The 22584-nt window shown below is 44.6% G+C and overlaps 1 protein-coding gene across 2 annotated transcripts in view; it reads left to right on the forward strand.

Moving 5' to 3' along the window:
* Positions 1-22584, forward strand: part of large2 (LARGE xylosyl- and glucuronyltransferase 2) — a 30465-nt gene that overhangs the window by 3975 nt on the left and 3906 nt on the right. The window contains exons 2-14 of one of the 2 annotated variants that reach the window (XM_084541025.1): positions 6764-7005; positions 12523-12812; positions 13405-13487; positions 14878-15001; positions 16798-16969; positions 17578-17682; positions 17964-18076; positions 18666-18791; positions 20040-20195; positions 20726-20889; positions 21673-21951; positions 22105-22251; positions 22328-22523. In XM_084541025.1, the coding sequence (XP_084397151.1) occupies positions 6906-7005; positions 12523-12812; positions 13405-13487; positions 14878-15001; positions 16798-16969; positions 17578-17682; positions 17964-18076; positions 18666-18791; positions 20040-20195; positions 20726-20889; positions 21673-21951; positions 22105-22251; positions 22328-22523 (2055 nt within the window). In that variant the 5' untranslated portion in view covers positions 6764-6905. Of the gene's footprint in view, positions 1-6763; positions 7006-11835; positions 12813-13404; positions 13488-14877; positions 15002-16797; positions 16970-17577; positions 17683-17963; positions 18077-18665; positions 18792-20039; positions 20196-20725; positions 20890-21672; positions 21952-22104; positions 22252-22327; positions 22524-22584 lie in introns of those variants that run through there. The other variant, XM_084541024.1, reaches the window with a different exon arrangement.

The following is a 22584-nucleotide window of genomic DNA, read 5'->3' on the forward strand; positions in this document are numbered from 1 at the left end:
AGCATGAAGTGGTTCCTCCAGTGAAATCATTTAAACTTAACAGTTTCCATGTACGCTAAATAAAATGATGGGATCAGATGTATGTGTTCACATTAAGGATGTCCTGATCCGATACTGATCTTTTAATATTCGGTCCTGATCTGATCTTAAATTAGACTCCTAAAGTCTGTCCTTGTCTTCCTTGTCTTCTCCTAGAGTTGGTCTCCTGTAGCTTCCTAAAGTCTGTCCTTGTCTTCCTTGTCTTCTCCTAGAGTGGACTGGATTCAGTCCAATAAATCTTTCTGTCAAAGTTAATGTAGTGTGGAGAGGGTAGCTGGTACCTTGTGTTCTCTACTCCAGAAATGTTCTGGTCATCCAACGCTGCCATAAACTCCCTAACCCTCTCTGGAAGATGTTTCTCCTTGACGCTGTCTCCAGGAAACTTTTCTCTTCTTTTAAACGTTCAGTGTTTGTTGTTGTTGTTTGGGTGCAGCCTTTGACTGAGTAGATGATCAACTACTACCACCTCACCAAACATCCACTACTGCTGTCTGACTGATTTCTTGCTGCTTTGACGCTGGGCAGCCGCCATTAAAACAGAAGAGGAAGAAGACATGGCTTTGGGTTTAAGATAAATCTAAAATAAATACATACTAATCATTAGGAGGCTTGGCTGAAACCCAACGTGGATCCGACAATATTCCGATACAGATCGGAACATCCTTAGCTTTTGGATATACCGTGACCTGGATGACTGAGAACCTTCAAACGTCCCGTGTAGGTGTTGAATCAAGTTGGTAGTATTAAATGATGATGACCTCCTCATGTGGAGCAAGCATGCTCAGATTCCAACCAGAGAGAAACCAGCAGACTTATCCTCACCAGAAGGTCACAGCTCTGCTTTGGATTCATGGAGAACATTAAGAAGCCTGGGAGGAGGGAGGGGGATTCTCTAGACGCCATTAAAAAGGCGTAAAAACTAATATGGCGCCCTCCTGCTGGCCATGAAATCAGCTTAATTTAAATGATCTGGAGCTGGGAGGGATAATTGGATTACTGTATATAAAAACTCCTATTTTCCGCTCATTTCGTTCTTTTTTTTTTTTTTTAATTTCTGATGACTTCTGCACAAAACAGGATGAACCCGATGAAAAGCTTTCGTCAAGATGGACAAACAAACACTCACGCCTCGCCCGGGACGTGAGTGTTTGAGAGGAGTGGAAGTGCTCTAGAGGTGTGTTTGCGCCGGGGTCGGCGAGGTGAACGGAGAGAGAGAGTGTGGAGTGGATCCGGCGTCTCCGCTCTTATCTGTCTCCTCTAATGCAGGAAGCACCCGCTGATTATTCCCTTAATCAGGACTATCCCCTCTGTGATTAGCTCGCTGCTAAAAAAGCCCTTCAGATGGAATGGGGACACGGCGGCCGGACCGCAGCGCTGCTTTCAGTTCTTAATTGCATTATCATGCTGCGTGTTCGCCCTGCAGCTCTGACTGACAGGATTCACTGTGAAGAGAGATGGTCTGCTCACCAGACTCACTTCTTATCAGGACATGAGTCTGGTAACACGCCGTTTAGATTCATATCAGTTTCAGCTGAGAAAAAAATACCTCTGCACGCCAGTGGATGTTTCTACAACCAATCAGGGACATGATTGGAGTTGTAAACAAATACAACTCCATGAAGTTCAGATGACACTTTGGTGTAAGCCAAACAATACTCTATTACTGGTCAACCAATGGCCCCCACAACCCTGCAGGGGTGTCAAACTCATTTTAGTTCTGGGGCCACATACAGCCCAGTTTGATGTCAAGGGGGCCGGACCAATAACACGATAGCGTATTAACCTATAAATAACGACATCTCCAAATGTTTCCCTCCGAATGTTTCCCTAAACCCCACATATCCTCAGAAATGTTCTAGGTCTTTTATTGGAAAAATTGCAGTTAATGTCTTCAATGTAATTTTCGCACTTCGCAGATTCATCCCGCGGGCCAGATTAGACCCTCTGGCGGGCCGGTTTTGGCCCCCGGGCCGTATGTTTGACACGTATGCTCTAGAGGGTCCTATCTGGGATATGCAAAATGCAAAAATTACATTTAACTACCTATTTTCTGTACTAATAACAGCTATTCTTAATTTTTCCTTCAGGGGTAGCACTGAGAACCAGAACAAAACCAGAACTAAACAGCAGATGGCAGCAATGTGCTTGTTCTTCTTTGCACTTAAACAAAGGGAAACGTCTGTAGTTATTTGTATTCCATTACTGGTCTGGTAAACTTTCGATCAGATTGATTTGCACGTGTCCCCTGAACTAAAACGCCACTGCTCTAGAGGATGAGCGGTAAAAGAAAGTTTAGGGGAAGTCGGGCTGAATCCCAGTCTGCAGCTGCAAACCACAGACTGTATAAAAAGTGGACGCCATGGCAGCCTGGTGGCTAGTTGCAGTATAGGTCCTACAAGCTCCGCCTCCTCCATATTAATGGATGGGACTTGGGCCAAACTAAAACACTAAACATCCAATATATTCTTTTTAAAGGATGGTTTCTGTCATTTTAAGTAGTTAATATAATGTTGATGCACGTTCAAGTGTCAGAGAAGTTTTGTTTTAGTTATATCACGCTATAAAAACAGGATGATTGACAGTTGCCAATGACAACGATTCAGTGAAACTTCCTTGCAGGAACATGGGAGTAGGAGAACATAAAATAGATAATTGCAGTGCAATATAATAATAGTCTAGAGGAAGCGTGGCTGTTATTCCAGCATCAGTTTGACCAATGGGAGAAAGTAGAGATGCATCATCCATGTTTTTTACAGTCTATGCTATAAGCCAGGAGTTAAGGCAGTTTTCTGTATGTCAGCAGGTCGTCTTCCTTTCTGCAGACGATCAGTTTTACTGTAAACTCTCTCAGCTGGAAGGAAACACTTTGATTGTTAGTGAAATAAAATGTGCTTTAGTTGTGTGTGACGGTAGTTTCAGATGGAAGACGGCGCGCCATCAAGCTGCTGGATTGCATTAATATAAAAATGTTGTAGAAGATAAAATAAAAACGTTCCATTCTCAGTGCATTTTCACGCCACATCTGATTGAAGTCATCAGTTATTTAAAGGCCCGGTCTGTGCAGCATCAATAATTCAGTTAAATATCAGACGGGGTCGACGTGGAAGGTCCGTTCGGCCGTTAGTGGTCTCCACATGATGACGATGTTTGTGTTTTCCAGTCGTTTCTGGAGACAAAGTGAGCGGTGGCTCCGGGGCTGATGTTTAGAAAGTGTTCCCTCTCTGCGGTCGGCGGTTTATCCTTTAATTTACAGCCGTTGAACCGAGTTATTTCTCCAGCCGCCCACGCAGCCTCGGCCGTCCCCCCAGTGCTGCTCTCAGCTCTGCTTATGTGACGCCTCCTCCTTCTCCTCTTCCTCCTCTTCCTCCTCCTCCTCCTCCTCCTCATATCACCGACTGGTTCTTCTTTTTTTTTCTACAGTTACAATTAGAGCCCAGAGGCATTTTCGCCGGGCTCCTGCAGAATCAACAAAAAGGCGCCTATTAAAGGCCTCTTAAGTGGCGCTGTCCCTCACTTTTATATCCTCGCTGGGTTCATAGGCGTTAGAGAGGCCACCACACCTCCTCTTTATTCACTCTCCTTTCTTTTTCTTTTCTGTCCTTGTTTCATTTACTTGTCTTTGGTTTCCTTTCTTCTCTTTCTCCTTTGTATTCTTTAGTTTCATCCGTTTCATTTTCTTGTCTTTTCTGTTCCTTTCTGTCCTTCTGTGTCTTGTCTTTTCTTTTTTTTCTCCTCGTCTTTCCTCTTCTCTTCTTTATTCTTTTCTGGTCTTCTGTTTAATTTTCTCGTCTTTTTTGTTCTATTCTTCTCTTTTGTCTTTGTGCTTCTTTTCCTTTCTTTTTTTTCTTGTCTGTTTTGTCCTTTCCTTTTCTTCCTTTGGTCTCTCTCTTTATATTTTTTTTTCTGTTTTTCTTATCCATCTTACTGTTGTTTGTCTCATTTTCTTGTCTTTCCTGTCCTTTTCTTTCACTTTATCCTTCTGTCTTGTATTTTCCTCTTCTGGCCTTTTCTTGTCTTGTGTTTCATTTTTTGTCTTTTCTGTTCTGTCCTTTCTTTTATTTCCTTTTGTCTTTCTGGCTATTTTTCTGTCTTTTTTTATTTAGTTGTCTTTTCTAATCCTTCTTTCTTTCCCTTTATCTTTTCACGGCTTTTTTCTTTTCTGTTCTGTTCTTTTCTTGTGTTTCATTTTCTTCTTTCCTATCTTTTGTTTTTTTCCATTCTCATTCTTTCTGCTGTCATCACTTTCCTCTTATCTCCCTCTCTGCCACCTCTCCCCTCCATCTCTGTATCCTCCCTCTCTTCTCCTCTCTTTCTCTCCTCCTCTCCTCCTCTCCTCCTTTTCTTCCTGTCTCAGCACCTTTCATCGCTCTTAACGACGTACAGAGCCTACATCAGCCTCACTAATGAACTCGTAAATCATCTCTGCGTACTTGGAAAGTTTAAACGGCTGCCAGAGCGTTGGAGCGTTTTTTTCCTGCAGTTTGATCCACGTTTACAGCAGGTAGTGTTTTTAATAATGCAGCCCTCTGACGTACTGCACGTCATTTAGCTTTTTATTATTGGACTCTTTGTAAATCGTTTTTCTGTTTGTATAATATTAAAAGATTTGAACGCATTTCAAGCAGCTTACATGGCTGATCTGGATTAATGAACATTAGATTTACTGGTGAATCCACGTATTAACTTTTTTTTTATTATTATTTCTGATTAGTTTGCCAGGAATCATTGATATAAACCTATAGATGATTTGCTGGTCTGTTTTCAGTGCTGACTCTGTCTTTCTTGTTGTGACACAGACAGTCTGTGGTTGGGTGTCACAAGAACAGGAATGTGTAGCTGATTAGATAAGTTTGAGTTTGTTTTCTCCTTCAACACCCAGAAAAACCAAACACACAGCAAAGAGCCACCGGCAACTAAACGAAGGCCGATTGTGACGTTGCCTCATGTTGCATGTGTAAACCATAGACTGTAAACAAAGTGGACGTCATGACATTTCATCTAAAAGTGAAGCCAAAGCAAGTAGAGCTCCCCCTGGTGTCTGACTGCAGTATAGGTCATAAGCTCCACCCCCTCCATGTTAGTGGGCGGGACTTGGGCCAAACTAAAACACTAAACGTCAAATATGTTGTTTTTCAAGGATGGTTTCTGTCATTTTAAGTAGTTAATATAATGTTGATGAATGTTCAAGTGTCAGAGAAGTTTTGTTTTCGTTTTGTGACACTATAATGAAACAGGATGTGACATCATGATGATTGACAGTTGCCATCGACAACCGTTCAGTGAAGCTTCCCTGCAGGAACATGAGAGTAGGACAAAAACTAAATAAATGAGTGAACTATATAATCCGACATTTCTTTGCAATGTTGAACAGAGTGTAGTGTCAACCAATCACCAGTGAGTCTAGAGGAAGTGTGGGCGGGGCATCTGTAATGTGGCTCCACTCTGTGGACCCTTCAGGTTCTGCAGATGAAGCCTGGAGGTCAAACAGAGTCTTTCTGTGTTTGAACACGAAGCTGATTCAGCTGCTGACGATTGAAAACGACCACGATGGCAAAAAACCCACCTCCTGACAGAGACCGATGGAGCAGGAGCGTCTCCTCAGAGTAAACACCAGACCGTGGGTCATTATTCAGACCTGGGGCTGACGTGACTGAAGGGTCGGTAAGTTATTAGTTTATGAAGAGGGAGTCCTCAGTTGTCCTTCCTCTGCTTTAAACCAGAGACAGAATGAAGTCTGGCCTCTGTCCTCGGTCTTGTTCATTACAGATGTTCCATTTAATCTCGAAGGTTGACTGTGTTTTGTCTCTTTGTCGTCTCTGTTTTCCGTCAGCAGCTCCGTGTCCTCCAGGCTGCTCTTAGGAATAATTCACACCATCTAAAGTTTATAGAATGTCTCTCAGCTTCACAAGGACTGTTCAGACCAGCGTTTGTTTTTGTCTTTTGAAAACTGTAAAACAATCTTTTGGATGTAAACCATGACCTGGATGACGTTGAGTATCTCACCTTAGTTCAGTGGTTCTCAAACTTTTTCTGTCATTCCCAGCTTTGGTGTGGGTGGGATTTGTGTCAGAAACGTTTGAAATCTTTTGACCTTCTTAGATGACGCCATGTCATTTCTGTCTCCACATGGTCGCGCATTTACGATTCTCTAAACTTCGTATCGCAGATGGTGCAGTTCTGAGACAAACCCCGCCCCCTCTAGGCCACAAACCTAGCAACTGCAGTCAAAACCTTGTTTAAATCAGATCTGAGCTGCCTCTACTCTTGATCAGCCTCATCTGTTTGTTATGCAAAATGTGCATCTTTGAGTTTTTCTTCTAGATCACCTGATGTGTCGGATAAAGGTCTTGCAACTGTGTCATTTGATGGGGTTAACTTTAAATTTTGCAGCTCTCGTGTCATCCGGTATATTTGACACTGGAGCTGGTTCCACTGCTTTAATTTACTGCCATTTATGAACCCGCTGGCACCAAAAAAGTAGGGATGCACTGAAAATTTTCTGCCGAAAATTACTGCGGTTGTTGCTTGCGTCATCACAACATCCTGTTTTGGCCGTGTTGTTTCGGCAATTAATTTTCGTCCGAAAATGGCCCTAAAGGGCATTTTCGGTTTTCGGCTGAAATTTGTCAGTGCATCCCTACAAAAAAGTTTTCCTTAGTGGCGCTCTTGCAGATGAAATTCGTCGTGGTCTCGAGGTCTCACTGTCCCGTTCTTCTGTCCTCAGATGCCAGGATGCTGCAGGGACCCCACGAGGGACTGAGCCCCACCTGAATCCCCAACCCCTCCCTCCCTGGTCCTCCTCCTCCTCCCGACCCCCTACCCCTCCTCCCGTCCCTCAGAGTCCTCAGCGCCGCCGCCGTCCCACCATGAACCTGCTGTGCCGCGGGCGCCTGAAGCTGCTGGTGGCGTCTCTCACGGCCATCGTCCTGCTCACCTGGCTCTACCTGCTGGCTGGAAACCTGGAGAGTGAGTAGGAGCAGTTTCCCCCCCAAACTGAGTTTTGATTATTCAGTAGAATCTGAGAATCCGTGCTGTGTAATTTTCTTGAATATTGGGTTGAAACCTGATGTCAAATAAAAGGCTGGAGCTGTGGTTTGGGTCAGACAGAGTCAGAGTCTGAGCAGCCAGAGCAGAAAACATCAATTATCAAACAGCTCTTTTTCTGCAGATCAGCTCATTTTGCCTTGAACCTGACTATTAGGCTGGATTTCTAAACACATGGATGCAGTTTTCTGTTCAGTTTGATTTTATCATTCTGACATCCCAGAGAGCCACCAAGGCTGCAGCAGCGAGCCACAGCCGGCGCCTTTGTTCGGTCCAGGACAGCCGAGGTCAGAGCAATTCAGCCGCTGTGATGCCGTTTCCTGGAAAAGCTTTGAAAACACAGCTCATGGTTAACGCAGGCAGCCGGGAAATCACATGTTACTGCAGCCCGAGCTCAGAGCGAAGCAGCTTCACCGTAAACGATCGGACTCTATGTTATATAATATTTAAATGAAACCAACATAATGAGAAATCACTGGCACAGAAAACAAACCTAACACAAGCAAGCATCTCTGCAGCTAAGGATTTCTCTTATTATTGATTTATCTCTGATCAATTAGTCAGAAAACGTCAATCTGTGGCTTTATAGGACTTTCATCTCCATGGTAACGTAGCACCGATCAGCCACAACACTATGACCACTGACAGTAGAAGTAAACAACTTTGACCATCTTGTGACAATTCAGTGTTCGTCTGGGAAACTTCTGGACCTGGCATTCATTGGTGTGGATGTTACTTAGACATGTAGCACCCACCTAGACCAGACCAGGTACCCCCACCCCATAGCAATGACACTCCTTGATGGCAGCAGCCATCCCCAGCAGGATGCAGCCTGACACAGACACACACACAAAAACACTTTAGGAACAACTAAAAAAAAAAAAACATGAAGAACAGCACAAGGTGTTGACCTGGCCTCCAAATTCACTAGATCTGAGATAGGAAGGTGGTCATAATGTTATGCCTGATATGCTTTGTATCATAAGCTCGGTTCAGACATGCAATACATACATAGATAGCATAGTCAAATGCTGACATCTGTTGACATAGATTATTTCAGGTCAGGATCAGGTTTCCTGAAGCGTCTGTTTGGCGTCTCCGACCTCCTGACCCCATCCAACCCTCGGCTAATTCAAGAATGTTCAAATGTGTAATTGTGCATAACTTGAAAGTAGTTAAACTGATGAGTTCTATGAAAGATTATCCCCATACAGTTGTTATGACTGGAGGAATTAGCTTCAGAGACCAGAACTTTTCTATTTCTGCTGGAAAGCTTTTAACATGGAGGTCTATGGAGATGGACTCAGTTTTGGAGGCAGCCTCTAGTGGACGATAGAGGAACTGTAGTTTGACGTCAGCTTCAATGTTCAGCCTTTAATCTTACATCTTAGATTAGTTTTGTGAGTTTTACAGAAAAGTGACCACGTTACTCTTTTAACCACTGGAGTGAGACTTCAGATTATTGGAAAGATGAAACCTGTGCGTTCGTAATGTTTCCAGTATGGCGCTGTATTTCTTTCCATTATCACACTGATTTGTTGCGGTTGGAAATAGTATGACTTAAGGCTGTTTTTTCTTAGGTATCACACACAGACTCACTCACAGAGTTCCTGGTGAACCAGTTAATATTTCTGTACATGTTGAGGAAGCGATCGCTGGAAGACAAACGGAGCAAGAAACTGGGATTCCAATTTTGTAGCGGGAACCCTCTGTGGATGACGGATGAGTTGACTCGGTGCAGCGGAGCCACTTCAGCCGAGGCTGTTAAAAGTGATGGAGTGAGCTTTCGCTTCAGTCTTCTCTCTTTGACCGTGTGCAGATCAGATCTTTAGTCGCTCCATCTGTGGCTTGAGTTTCCTCTGTCTCAGTTCAGCTGAAACACAGCACCACCAAGGCATGTTTTACTAGATTTATGAAGTGGGTGCAGTAATTCAGAATGCTTCCCCACCCTGGTTTTCTTTTTGTGCATGTAAAAATAGTTTGAAAGCTTATCTGGTCGGCAGGTTTAGGCTCCAAAAAGCATCCGTTACTGCATACTCGATTCCTGGAAGCCAGACCCTCTGGAGTCTCTCTGTTGGGAACTGATTCTGCTGCAGCAAAGATCTGCCTGGCCAATCAAATCGTTTGTGGGCGGGGCTTTATGTGGTGAAGGGCAGAAGAGAACAGTAGTGATTCACATCATCAGCCAAAAAAAAGTCTCCACCTGGATTTAACAAATCAAATAGGTAGGAGCCTCCTATTGGATAATTACTGCATGGGTGATTATCTTTCAGTCGGTAACAAGTTATTTAACCCCAACTGATGCAATGAGTAGCCTCTCATTTCTTAAACAACCATGTCTAAAGACACATCCTGTGGTCGTGGAGAAGATGTTAGTCTGTTTGAGAAGGGTCAAATCATTGGCATGCATCAAGCAGAGAAAACATCTAAGGAGATTGTAGAAACTACTAAAACTGGGTTAAGAACTGTCCAACGCATTATTAAAAACTGGAAGGATAGTGGAGAACCATCAGGGTAAGAAGAGAGGCAGATGAAGTGATGCACCCATCATGCCTAGTGTCTACTGTACAAGCCTGTGGGGGCAGTGCTATGATCTGGGGTTGCTGCAGTTGCTCAGGTCTAGGTTCAGCAACATTATGTGTCCAGAGAATGAGGTCAGCTGACTACCTGAATATACTGAATGACCAGGTTATTCCATCAATGGATCATATTCCAAGATGACAATGTCAGGATTCATGGGGCTCAGATTGTGAAAGAGTGGTTCAGGGAGCATGAGACATCATTTTCACACATGGATTGGCCACCACAGAGTCCAGACCTTAACCCCATTGAGAATCTTTGGGATGTGCTGGAGAAGGCTTTGTGCAGTGGTCAGACTCTCCCATCATCAATACAAGATCTTGGTGGAAAATGAATCTGGAGACATTGGAGAAGATTATAGAAACAATGACACAGAGAATGTGCTGTAATCAAAGCTAAAGGAGGTCCAACCAAATATTAGAGCGTGGGACCTTTTTTTCTATCCAGGCAGTGTGTAATCAGTAATAATGCGACTGATAAACTTGTGGTTCTGCAAATAATATTCCAACAGTCGACATCCACCACTGACCTCTCAACATTATAAATGTTTTCCGATAAACAATAAACACTGGAGCGTTTATGATTTTATGATCGGAGGACAATGAGCAGGACGAGCAGAGGACGTTGGATTCCTTCCTTTCTGTTTTCCGCTTTCACTTCGCCCTCAGATGAGGGTGTACACATTCCCATCATGCCTCTCTTCAGCTGTGGGGCAGCTGCTGCTGAGAAAGAAAGAGAGAGAGAGAGAGAGAGAGAGAGAGAATGGGGGGGGATTAGAGAAAGAGAAGAACTAATGGAAGAAACGTACAGAAATGGGAAGTAAAGTTAAAGTGGAAGTAAAAAAGAGAAAGAAAATGAGAAATGAAGGGAAAGATGGAGTACGAATACATGAGAAACTCGAAGAGGAAGTCAGAATTTAAGATGATGTGGAGAAAAATGAGGAGAAAGACAGGAAGAGGAAGACAGTAAAAAGCAGTTTTTATGAAACATTATTTAAACTGGAGGAAATAAAATAAAGCATTTGCTGCGGGACTATTTTTAGCGGCGGATTAGTCCACACTTGGTTCTCTAGTGCGTATTTGGGGCAGCGGGACAGTCTGTGTGTGGGACACAGACCGTGACTCTATATGATCATTTTAGATGTGAACTGTCTCCACAGCTAAAGTCAGAGACGAGGAGTCAAATGAAGCCCTGCTCGTTTATTTTATTCATTTATTTCCGTCTTGAGTAACAAACCCACACTGAGCCAACCCTGAGGCGCTCTGGGACACGTTCACACCCTGTTTTGTGCAAAAAGAGATGGTGGAGAAAGAGGAGAGGACGACGTGTGATGAGCCAATTTAGGAGTGTGAGACTCTGGAGAACACGTGTCGCTCAGACGTCCTCGGAGCGAACGAGAAAAACACGACCGTCACGACCTCGTGTTTGAGAAGTGATGATCTGAAGCCACTTGGATTCGTCTGAAAGTCTGAGCAGGGAATCATTAACTGTAAATATTCGCATTGTCTTGATGAGAATATCTCAGTTTAATGTGTTTGTTTGTCTTCAGTAGAGGCAATCTTTACATCTTCACCATGGAGATGAAATTCCTATGAAGCTACAGACTCCTCTGGGCCTGACTTCTTGGCGTTGGACATAAATCTGTGCACGGCAGCTCTTCAGGTCTTCAGGCTGCACCTGACTTCCTGTTAAAGCTACACCTGCCCAGTGCTACGCTAAAATGCTAACATGCACCCAAGAACCTTCCTTTCTCCCAAATTAGATAATTCTTTCATTTGTGTCATTGCTATGGGGTGGGGGTGCCTGGTCTGGTCTAGGTGGGTGCTACATGTCTAAGTAACATCCACACCAATGAATGCCAGGTCCAGAAGTTTCCCAGCAGAACACTGGACTGTCACAAGATGGTTTAAATGTTATTCACTTCTCCTGTCAGTGGTCATAATGTTGTGGCTGATCAGTGCATGTACCAGCTGTGTTCTTTGTGGTGCGTTCAAGGGAATCTCTTTGGTCCAGACACAAGCACAGAGAGGAGACGGCAGTCGGCCATTGTAGTCGGTAGTTCTCTGATGTCGGTGTGATGTGTTCATACCAAGATGAAACAAACCGTTTCTTCAAACCGTTTCTACAAAACCAGACGAGCCTACAGCCACGTTAGCAGCACTCAGACATGCTGATGTGATAAAAACAGATGACATGAAAGTATATCTTTCAAGTTTGTAACATCTCAGCTGCTCAGAAAGCTCCCTGCTCAGTTCAGAACTCAGTCCTTGTAGAGAGAAGCGTACGTCAGGACTTGACGTTTAAAAAAACCTGCGTCTTTATCTGTTTCTGCTCTTTTGTTGTTTTCTTCTTCTGCTTCTTTTGGGACTTTTCTCAGGTGTCTGCAGGGTCAAATTATTTGCTGCGACCATACTTCAGATTGTGCTTGCTTTCCACAGCGTGACTCCAGCTTTGGTCACTTCCTGATTTCCCAAACTACAGTTTGTGCTGAGGTCATAGTAACGGAACGTGCACGATTTAATCACAAAACAAATTGACAGCGTTAACAGTTTATTAACGTGTTAACTTTGACAGCACTTGTGCAAAACCAATATAATCCATAGTGTAAATATTATATATTTTTATTGCACCTAAAAACTTCTAATGTCACATATTCACAAATTGCACCAATCTCCATTTTAGTTAATTAAGTTTTGTTTTATCAAAAAATAAAATAAACCACAAGCAGGGCGCCTGATGTGCAGATGTCAATCATGTACGTCCACAGAAACAATGTGAGGTTTCTGTTTATTAGTCTGACTCCCCCTCTCTCCCCCTCTCTCCCTCTCTCCCCCTCTCTCTCCCTCTCTCCCTCCTCAGACGGTCGCTCCCTCCTCCTGGCCCCCTGTCTGGCCGACACGCCGGCCGCCCAGGTCCTGGAGCGGGCCGTCCTGGAGTCGCGGGTCCGGGAGGTGGAGGAGGAGAACCGACAGATCCGGCTGCAGCTCAGCCAATCGCAGGGCACCGCCGCCCAGCCGGCGGAAGGTAACTACGGCAACCAGCAGTGGGGCGCGTCCGCGGACACGGGGCCGGAGGACGGAGACAACACGGCGGAGGAGAAGAACAACCACACAGAGTGTCCCCGCTTACCGGCCGTCCAGAAATGCGAGGTCAGTGTGACTGTGTTAGACAGGTTCTTATTGTTATTAATATAAAGCCTAGCTGTTGTTACCTGAACTTTAATTCACCTTGCACACCGACGGCCAATCAGAAACAAGCATCTAATGATGAATGGCTTCCTGTAAACAAACCACAGACGCTCAGGTAACCACGGTGCTGCATCCGAACACATGGACGGCGAGGTGAAGCTGACTGGGACTAAACTCTGAGGGAGCGCTCTCCCTCTTTGAAGTCGTCTTCATCCTTTTGAGCTCCAACATTTTCAAAGACTTGAAAAGCCACAGACGTGAAATCATACATATTTGAGGAGCTAAAGGTGAAATTTCACATCAGAGTGCTGGGTTCACTCGCTCTCATGTGGAGCTGTTTGGGAACAGTCACCGTTCTGTGGATACAAACAGAGACTGAGCGTCAGATTTTCTTTCTTAGGAGGGAACCTGAAATGACCTGAATGTGCATAAATACCCAGCTGAGACGTGTAGACTGATAGCTGCGGTGTCACGTGGAGGAGGTTTACAGAGAGGACGCTGTGAGCTTGTAAAGACGGCTAAGAGAATCGTTTCTTTTGTTTTGTCTCTGCAGCTGATCCATGTAGCGTGCGTTTGTGCCGGTCACAACGCCAGCAGAGACGTGGTCACGCTGGTCAAGTCGGTCCTCTTTCACAGGTGAGTCTCTTCTTCTTCTTTGGCTGTTTTATGTCAACTCACTCAGATCTGTACAGGCCACAGACGCTGGAACAGCTCCTCAAAAGTGAAGCCAAATTAAGTAGAGCTCCCCCTGGTGGCTGGCTGCAGTATAGGTCATAAGCTCCACCTCCTCCGTGTTAGTGGGTGAGACTTGGGTCATCAAACATTTTTTTCAAAGATGGTTTCTGTCATTTTAGGTAGTTAATATAAAGTTGATGCATGTTCAAGTGTCAATTTGTCTGATAGGTTTCGTTTTAGTTGTTATTTGATGCTATAGAAACAGGATGTGACATAATGGTGACCACCAGTCATAGGACAGCGTATAGTCCAACATTTCCTTGTAACTGGTGGAGGTAGAGCAAAGCGTAGTATTAATAAAACGAAAACACGATTCTGGAGGAAGTGTGGGCAGGGTATTGATATCATGGCTCCACTCTCTGACAGACTCTGGCTCCAAACTCGCAAGATGGCGCTGCCCGTATCCCGGGACAATAGCATCAGTTTGGCAAATGAGAGGAAGTGGAGACACGTTGTCCATATTTATATACAGTCTGTGGTGCACACCTTGAACATTTTTGACTAGAAGCAGAATATTCATGCAGCAACATTTTAGAATAAAAGGACGATCTTTTAATTGAGGCAAAAAAACAATAAGGTTTCAGATTAAAAGATATGTTGTGGGTGTGTAGCGTTTAAAGCTTAAAACATTTATCACTCCAACATGAGCGGCTGACTTCCTAGTCGCCATCGCGTGAAGTTCAGCGTGAATCTCAACACTTCTGACTAATCGTAGCGTTTTTGTGGCGTAATTGCAGAACACTTCAGAAACACCAGAGTAACAGGTAGAAACACTTAACCCCCCTCAGGACGTAGAAACCTTTGGCGGGAGGATTTGATGACACCACAAAGATCTGCAGGGCCGATCAAATCGTTTGAATGATTGGTTGCAGGACTACCCAGTTACATGTAGAGGTATTTAGAGGTATTTAGAAACATGCCCCATAATAAAACCCAGATGGAGTGTTACCAGTTTTATATCCAGATGATGAACTGATTGGTGCACTAGCTTTCATAGAGGTGGTGGTGTAAGCTGGTTCCTCTCTGGTTTTGAATAAATCCATTCTCTCTGAGCAGTTTGAATACAAATTCCAAAAACGTTTAATTGAATGAACATGGCTGACAGATGCTCCTTAGACCTGAGTACTTAAAAAATGCCGCAGTCAGAATAAAAGGCCTAATTCAGAATATCCAAGCAGACTGAGCTGTTTAGTGTGCACGCAAACATCCAGACACAGTCAGCAAAGCCCCCCCAGCCTCTTCCCTCTAGAGGAGAACTTCCTGACCTTGTCGTCTCTCGTCTCTGTTCCAGGAGAAACCCTCTCCACTTTCATTTCATCACCGACACCGTAGCCCATCGCATCCTGAGTTCTCTCTTCCAGTCCTGGATGGTCCCGTCCGTGCAAGTCAGCTTCTACGATGCAGATGAACTCAAGGTAAGAGTGCACGCCTCAGAACACGCCGCGTCGGCCTGCTTCCTGCTCTCTGATTGGACGAGGGGGGTCGGGGTCGCTCTGTTGTCGAATTATAAGTATTTATAAAACCTCCTCAATAAAGCATCTGAGACTGAGTCATCACAATAACCGCCGAGTACAGACACATCAGAGAACAGTGTGAGACAGGAGGTCACAGCTTATGTCTTAGTCTGCCTGTCAGATCATTTGCCTCATTATCAGATCAGAGCTTTGTTGAAGGCGTCTGATGAGACTTCAGGGTGAGGTGGAGGGTCGAGCTTCAGTTTAACCTCAATATAGACTCACATCAAGCTCGTTTAAGAAGGGAGGCGAGTCAGTTCATCACAACAAAGAATATAGAATAGTAGAAATAACTGACACATAAGCGCCACGCTGCACAATCAGCACGCCTAAGACACTGCTCTCCAAAAAGAACATTTCTAAACATCATGTGGACAAGACAGAAGACTATTGGGACAATGTTTAGTGGACAGATGAGACCAAAGTAGAATAGTTTGGTTCAAATGAGATGAAACAACACTGCATCATTCCAGCATCAGAACCTCATCCCTCCATCAAACATGGGGGTGCTAATGTCCTGGTTTGGGCCTGTTCTGCTGCATCTGGACCAGGACGGCTTGTCATCATTGATGGACCAATGAATTCTGAATTCTACCAGTGAACTCTAAAAGAAAATGTCAGGACATCTGTCCATGAGCTGAATGTGAAGAGAAACTGGGTCATGCAGCAAGACAACGAGAACCAAGAACACAAGTGGTTCTACAAAAGAACGGTTAAAGAAGAAGAAGATGAATGTTTAGGAACGGCCAAGTCAAAGTCCTGACCTTAATCCAATAGAAATGTTGTGGAAGGACCTGAAGCAAGCAGTTGATGTGAGGAAACCCACCAACATCTCAGAACTGAAGTGGTTCTGTTCTGAGGAATGGGCTAAAATTCCTCCAAGCTGCTGTAGACCACTGATCAGCAGTTACCAGAAACATTTAGTTGCAGGTAACTGCTGCACAAGGAGGTCACAGTAGACACAGTATATTAATATAAGACTGTCTGACATGCAGTTTGAACAGAACATAAATTTAACTCTGCAAGATTGACCTTTTAAAGTCGTGTTAGCGTTTACTTTTAATATCTTACAACATCTGAGCAGTGAAGTCTTTATCTCAGTAATCCTGAGCCGTACATCCGGCTCCTTAGAACACAACACTCAGCTTTCACCGGACAACAGCCGCTAATTGAGTTGGACGAGTCAAGTGACACTCCAGCACAACAACACGGAATCGTTTACAGTGACGTCCAGCTGATGAATGTGCTCTCAGAGCCACGGCGACGCGGAGAAGAAGCCTGAATTAGTGTTTTTGTTTCCGCCTCACTTCATCATCACATTCTCCTCCCGCGCAGTCTTTGTGCCGAACAATGAGTCCTTTGTGCCGTCGGATGCTCCGACCTGCAGCCTCGCTCTCTGCGCTTTAACTGGCATTAAAAGTGAAGAAAAACAGCCGAGACCCTAAGCCGATTATATTTGCAGATGATGCACTTATGCAGATCCAATTACCCCCGAATCAGAATTAATTAAAAGACACTATTTGCAGATTCAGAAAAAAAAAAAAACACGTTGAGCTTTTGCCAAAATATGCTGAATGTGTCTTTGTGTCAACCCACGAACGGTGTCTCCTCGCACATAATGAACCAGTCAGTCAGAGCGGTGGTGGTTTCAAACAGCTCAAATGAAATGTTTTTTTTTTTCCTGTTTCTCGTTTCAGTCCGAGGTGTCGTGGATACCCAACAAGCATTACTCAGGTATTTACGGCTTGATGAAGCTGACGCTAACCAAAGCTTTACCCTCCGACCTGACGAAGGTCATCGTCCTGGACACGGACATCACCTTCGCCACAGACATCGCTGAGCTCTGGGGCATTTTTAGAAAGTTCACCGGTGAGACTTTTTTCCTTGATCTGAGTGTGTGTGTGTGTGTGTGTGTGTGTGTGTATATAGAAACTCTAAATGCAAAACCTGTTCAAACCCACAAACAGAATCAATCAATACCAGAATGATGCAGAAGAAAATCTTATTTTCCCACTTGGTTATAAATCCACCGATAAAAAGCTTCAGATTTCATGCTCAGATAAAAAATGAAAAGGTCACTGACTTGATTATGTTACAGCAGGTTGCAAATTCAATTTTATTTATGTACTTGTTGACAACTTTAAATCCTCTACGCTATGCTCTGTAACAGATGGATGCATTAATATCTGTCCATGAAGAAATCTTCAAAATCCTTCATGTATACAGAGATGAGAGTTAAACTGTGCAAGCTGAGCCTCGTAGTATTCAGATTAGTTTAACATTTTGGAAATTAAAGGATGCAGAATTAATCTATTAACAGATACCAGCTGAATATTATGAGATAATACACAACAGGCTAATGTTGAAAGGAATGAGAACATCAGTTTTTTCAGATACTACAGAAACAGAAAAAAGTTTTTTGTTAACAACTAAAAGCGATGGATGCTTTCGTTGATGGTTTCTCTCTTGGTTTGCAGATAAGCAGGTGATCGGTCTGGTGGAGAACCAGAGCGACTGGTACCTGGGGAACCTGTGGAAGAACCACAAACCCTGGCCTGCACTAGGGAGAGGCTTCAACACGGGTAAACGGCTGCTTTTATTTTCAAGACGAGCCGGCAGTTTGTTCTCAACGGCGCAGAATTTGATCGCTTTTAGTCTTCACAGTAGTTCAGGATGCATCCCTGAAGATGTTTGCAGAGTTCATGGGAAACAGGAACAGCGAGGGTGTCATAGAGCTGAATATCAAGCTGTTAAGTTAGACAGGGACAGGGAGAAGACATGGTGATGATTTTAAATCAGAGGGACGAGGGAATGGTTGTCTGTTAAAAGGACGAAAATCAAGCTGATGTTTGCTTTGTCGCAGGCGTCATCCTCCTCTACCTGGAGCGTCTGCGGAGAATCGGCTGGGAGCAGATGTGGAGGCTGACGGCAGAGAAGGAGCTAATGAGCATGCTCAGTACGTCGCTGGCCGATCAGGTGAGAGGAAAACCTCCAACACCTGAAACTAAATCTAGAGAGCAATGGATTTCAGAGCAATCACAGAAGTTAGGAAGCCGGGGCTTTATTGTCCTTTATTGTCAAGAACACAACAGAGTTAAAAGTTATAATGAGAAAATAGAATACTGCAGAGCAAGACTTTGATTTGACGAGTAGAAGCTGTTTGTGGTAGTTTGTGCCTTCAAGCTCCTGTAGTTTCTGCCAGAGAACAAGAAAAAGAAGTGTTCAAATCCCAGATCGGAGCAGTCCTTTATAAAGTTGGAGCTGGAGATGTCCTTTAATGAAGGCAGCCTCTGCAGCCAAACAGCCAGCATACCACAGTTTTGTATAAAACCATGATTTCCCTTTGATCCATGCTGCATCCTTACACTTCACATAGTCCTACAGCTTGGATCAGCAGCCTCGCTGGTATTTTAAAAGACACAGAGCAGCAGGTGTGGTTCTTCTGATCGATGCCCTCAGGAGCAGAGCTGCACAGCTCGACCTCAGTGCCACGCTCCTTCGATTTCAGACACAGCACTGAACAAAGCAGTAACAGAGCTGTGTGTGTGTGTGTGTGTGAACGCAGGACATCTTCAACGCCTTCATAAAGCAGAACCCGGTTCTGGTTCACCAGCTGCCCTGCTTCTGGAACGTCCAGCTGTCGGATCACACGCGCTCCGAGCAGTGCTACACCGAGGTGTCCGACCTCAAGGTACGAACACGCACCAACACCTCCGATCTGATCGATCCTTTACTGTCGCCGTTACCCTGACGCGCATACAGGTGCTACTGTCAGAGTTCAGTCATTATAACTGATCCAAGACAATCCATGGTCTAGAAAATATTACATTTAAATTCAGAGGAAACATAGAAAGGCCTCTAATATTAATTATTATTACACAACACCGAAACAAACTACACTATAGAATCAGATCAATGATAAATGAGACAGGATTCACAATATCAGCCATGCAATTCATTTATTTTTCTTTTTTAAGAGCACATTTAAACATTTTGCTGAAGTTATGCCAATATAAGACACAAAACACCAATAATAGATTCAGAAATCTGAAAATATTGCCGTATATTTAAAAGTAGCAAGAACATTTAAGAAAAGAAAAAAAAAACAAAGGTTATTCTAATTATTTAGCTGCGTAGACGTTTGTGAAGGTTCTCTAGAAGTCCAATTGCCCTTTTTTACAAACGCTTTTTAGGGTTTTTTTTTGAGAAGATGTTTCATCCGAGCAACTTCTTCAGTTCTAGGGGACTGGTGAGAAGTTTGAGGTTTAAGCAGGAAACTCTGTGGGTGGAACCCGTCAGAAACTTGCTTGTACTTGTTTCTGTGTAAACCACCTGAGGGACAAGGGACACTCCTTTGAAGATAACAACGTCCAGATCTTAGCCAGAGACGACAGATGGTTTTGAAAGAGAAGTAAATGAAGCCATCTATGTTTCTGGTTGTTATTCAGGAATAAGTCAAGCAAGTTTCTGACGAGTCACCCTCAGAGTTTCCTATTTAAACCTCAAACTTCCCTCCAGTCCCTTAGAACTGAAGAAGCTCCTTGGATGAAACATCTTCTAAAACTGAAAACTGAAATATAATACTTTCATACATTACATTTATTTATTCAAGACAATGTGGGGACGCTCATGTGAGGAAACCCACCAACAGCTAAAATTCCTCCAAGCTGCTATAGACGACTGTTCAGCAGTTACTGGAAACATTTAGTTGATGTTACTGTTAGGAGGTCACAGTAGATACTGAAAACAGGGGTTCACTTATTTTTACACCTCAAAGACATGAGAAACGATGCACAAGTAAAATACGTCGCTGATGTTTTGAGTCATTTTTATGCAGAAATGTAGAAAATTCAGAATTGCGCAAAAGCTCCTCCTGCTACAATAATGAAATGGAAATCCCGGATCGACCTACTTTACAAGAAACGCTCCGTGTTTTCAGGTGATCCACTGGAACTCTCCCAAGAAGCTCCGTGTGAAGAACAAACACGTGGAGTTCTTCAGGAATCTCTACCTGACCTTCCTGGAGTACGACGGAAACCTGCTGAGACGGGAGCTGTTCGGCTGCCCGAGTCCCGCCAGCCCGGAGAGCGTCCAGGTTCAGGACTTTCTCTTTTGTTTAACGGCTGTTAGATGTAGAGGAGGAGCAGATTTTACCGTTAAACAACCTTATTACCCAAGTACTTGGAAAAGGTTTCATGTACATTGAAACACTAACAACATGTTTGAGGAAAGTTTTCAGTAAACTAGCTGCAAACTGTTGGATATTGACATGTTTATGGACTTTTTTTCCACGTTACAAGCATCAAACTGTTCTTCTATTCTTTATGATTAAAGTCAAAGTGTGGCAGACTTTAAGGAGTTTCTAGCTGGAAGATGAAACTTAGTTTATTTTATGAATCTAATTCCTGAGAGGGCAGGGACAGTCAAGCAGCTGATATTTTTGGGTTCCAGTTGCACACATGTCTCTGCAGGGATATGGTTGCCAAGGTAACAAACCTGCTGTACTCATTTGCAATCATTTAATCATTTGTGGACTTGGAAAAAAAAAGAAAAGCGTCTATAAATGAGGTGTGAGGAGAAAGGATGAAGCCTGACAGGTCGTGTCTTGTCGTGTCCGTCCCGTAGCTGCAGGCGGCGCTGGAGGAGCTGGACGAGGACGACCAGTGCTACGACTTCAGACGGGAGCGTCTCACGGTTCACCGGGTCCATCTCTACTTCCTGCAGTACGACTACACGCCCACCGAGGACGACACCGACATCACGCTGGTGGCCCAGCTCTCCATGGACAGGTGCTCAGCAGCAGGAACCAATCAGAGCAGAGATAGTTTGATTCAAGTATCTGATGTGACACCTGCAGGTCAATGCTGGAAGTCAGAGGAATCCTCCGCTTCTACTTCCTCCTTTTCCTTCTTTCTCCTCCTCTTCCACCTCCTCTTTTTCTTCCCCTCCTTCTTACCCCTCTCCCCCATCTTTTTCTCCTCCTCCCCTTCTCCTCCTTTTCCTCCCCCTCCCTTCTTCTCCCCACTTCTTCTCCACCGTTTCTACCCCTCCTTCCCCCTCCCTACCCTCCCCCCCACCCCTCCCTCCCTTCCTCCCTTCTTCCCTTCTTCTCCCCCACTTCTCCTCCTCCCTCATTCTCCCCCACTTCTTCTCCTCCGTTTCTCCCCCTCCCTCCCTCCCTTCTTCTCCCCCACCCTCCCTTCTTCTCCCCCACTTCTCCTCCTCCTTTTCTCCCCCACCCTCCTTTTCCCCCCCACCCTCCTCTCCTCCTTTTCCTTCTCCCCCTCCCCCTCCTCCAGCTATAAATGGACCATGTAGTGAGATAGTTTACTCAGTACAGTCTCTAATTTTGTAATTTTCAGCCAATTTTGCTACAATCACAGTAAATAAGAAATATTCAAGTGATATCACTTCTATTAAAACAAAGAAATGAGTTTCATTTGGAAACTGTCAGCTTCAGTTTGGTCCGTCTAGCTTAGTTTGACAAGTTTGGGAAACTAGAAAATGAGAAATTATTCACCGTTGAAGTCCCTCCCACTGATCCTCGTTCTTGTTACCTGCGCCGCCTGCAGGCTGCAGATGCTGGAGGCCATCTGTAAGCACTGGGAAGGCCCCATCAGCCTGGCGCTCTACATGTCCGACGCCGAGGCCCAGCAGTTCCTGCGCTACGCCCAGGCCTCCGAGGTCCTCAAGAACCGCAAGAACGTCGGCTACCACATCGTCTACAAGGAGGGCCAGTTCTACCCCGTCAACCTGGTGAGGAACGTGGCCCTGAAGAACGCCAACACGCCCTACGTGTTCCTGACTGACGTGGACTTCCTGCCGATGTACGGTCTCTACGATTACCTCAGGTGAGACCAGGTGTAACTGCGAACATGCTGGGAAGACAAACGTATAACAGGACATGTATGTATGTATATGTATGTTGAATCTTACTCCTTAATAATCAGTACTGCTGCTGTGAAAGTGTTAACTTGTGTCTCACCTCCTGTTTGCTGCTGCAGAAAGTCTGTGGTGCAGCTGGACATGGCTCGTACCAAGAAGGCTCTGGTGGTTCCAGCCTTTGAGACTCTTCGTTACCGTCTCTCCTTCCCCAAATCCAAAGCCGAGCTGCTCTCCATGCTGGACATGGGGACTCTCTACACCTTCAGGTACCTGAGCACGACATAACCTCAACAGCTGAGGGTCAGTTCAATCAGATAGTAACCGCAAGTGTTGTCTCTCCAGGTATCACGTGTGGCCAAAGGGTCACGCTCCTACCAACTATGCCAAATGGCGAACAGCCACCACACCGTATAAGGTGGAGTGGGAGCCGGACTTCGAGCCATACGTTGTGGTGAGACGAGATTGTCCGGAGTACGACCAGCGCTTCGTGGGCTTTGGCTGGAACAAGGTGTCCCATGTCATGGAGCTGGATGCACAGGTACGACTCCACTGATGGTGTTAATGCACTAAAACAAAAACCACAACTCATTTAAAGAAAA

This window comes from Chelon labrosus, assembly GCF_963514085.1.
Source record: "Chelon labrosus genome assembly, chromosome: 3".
Lineage (NCBI taxonomy): Eukaryota > Metazoa > Chordata > Actinopteri > Mugiliformes > Mugilidae > Chelon > Chelon labrosus.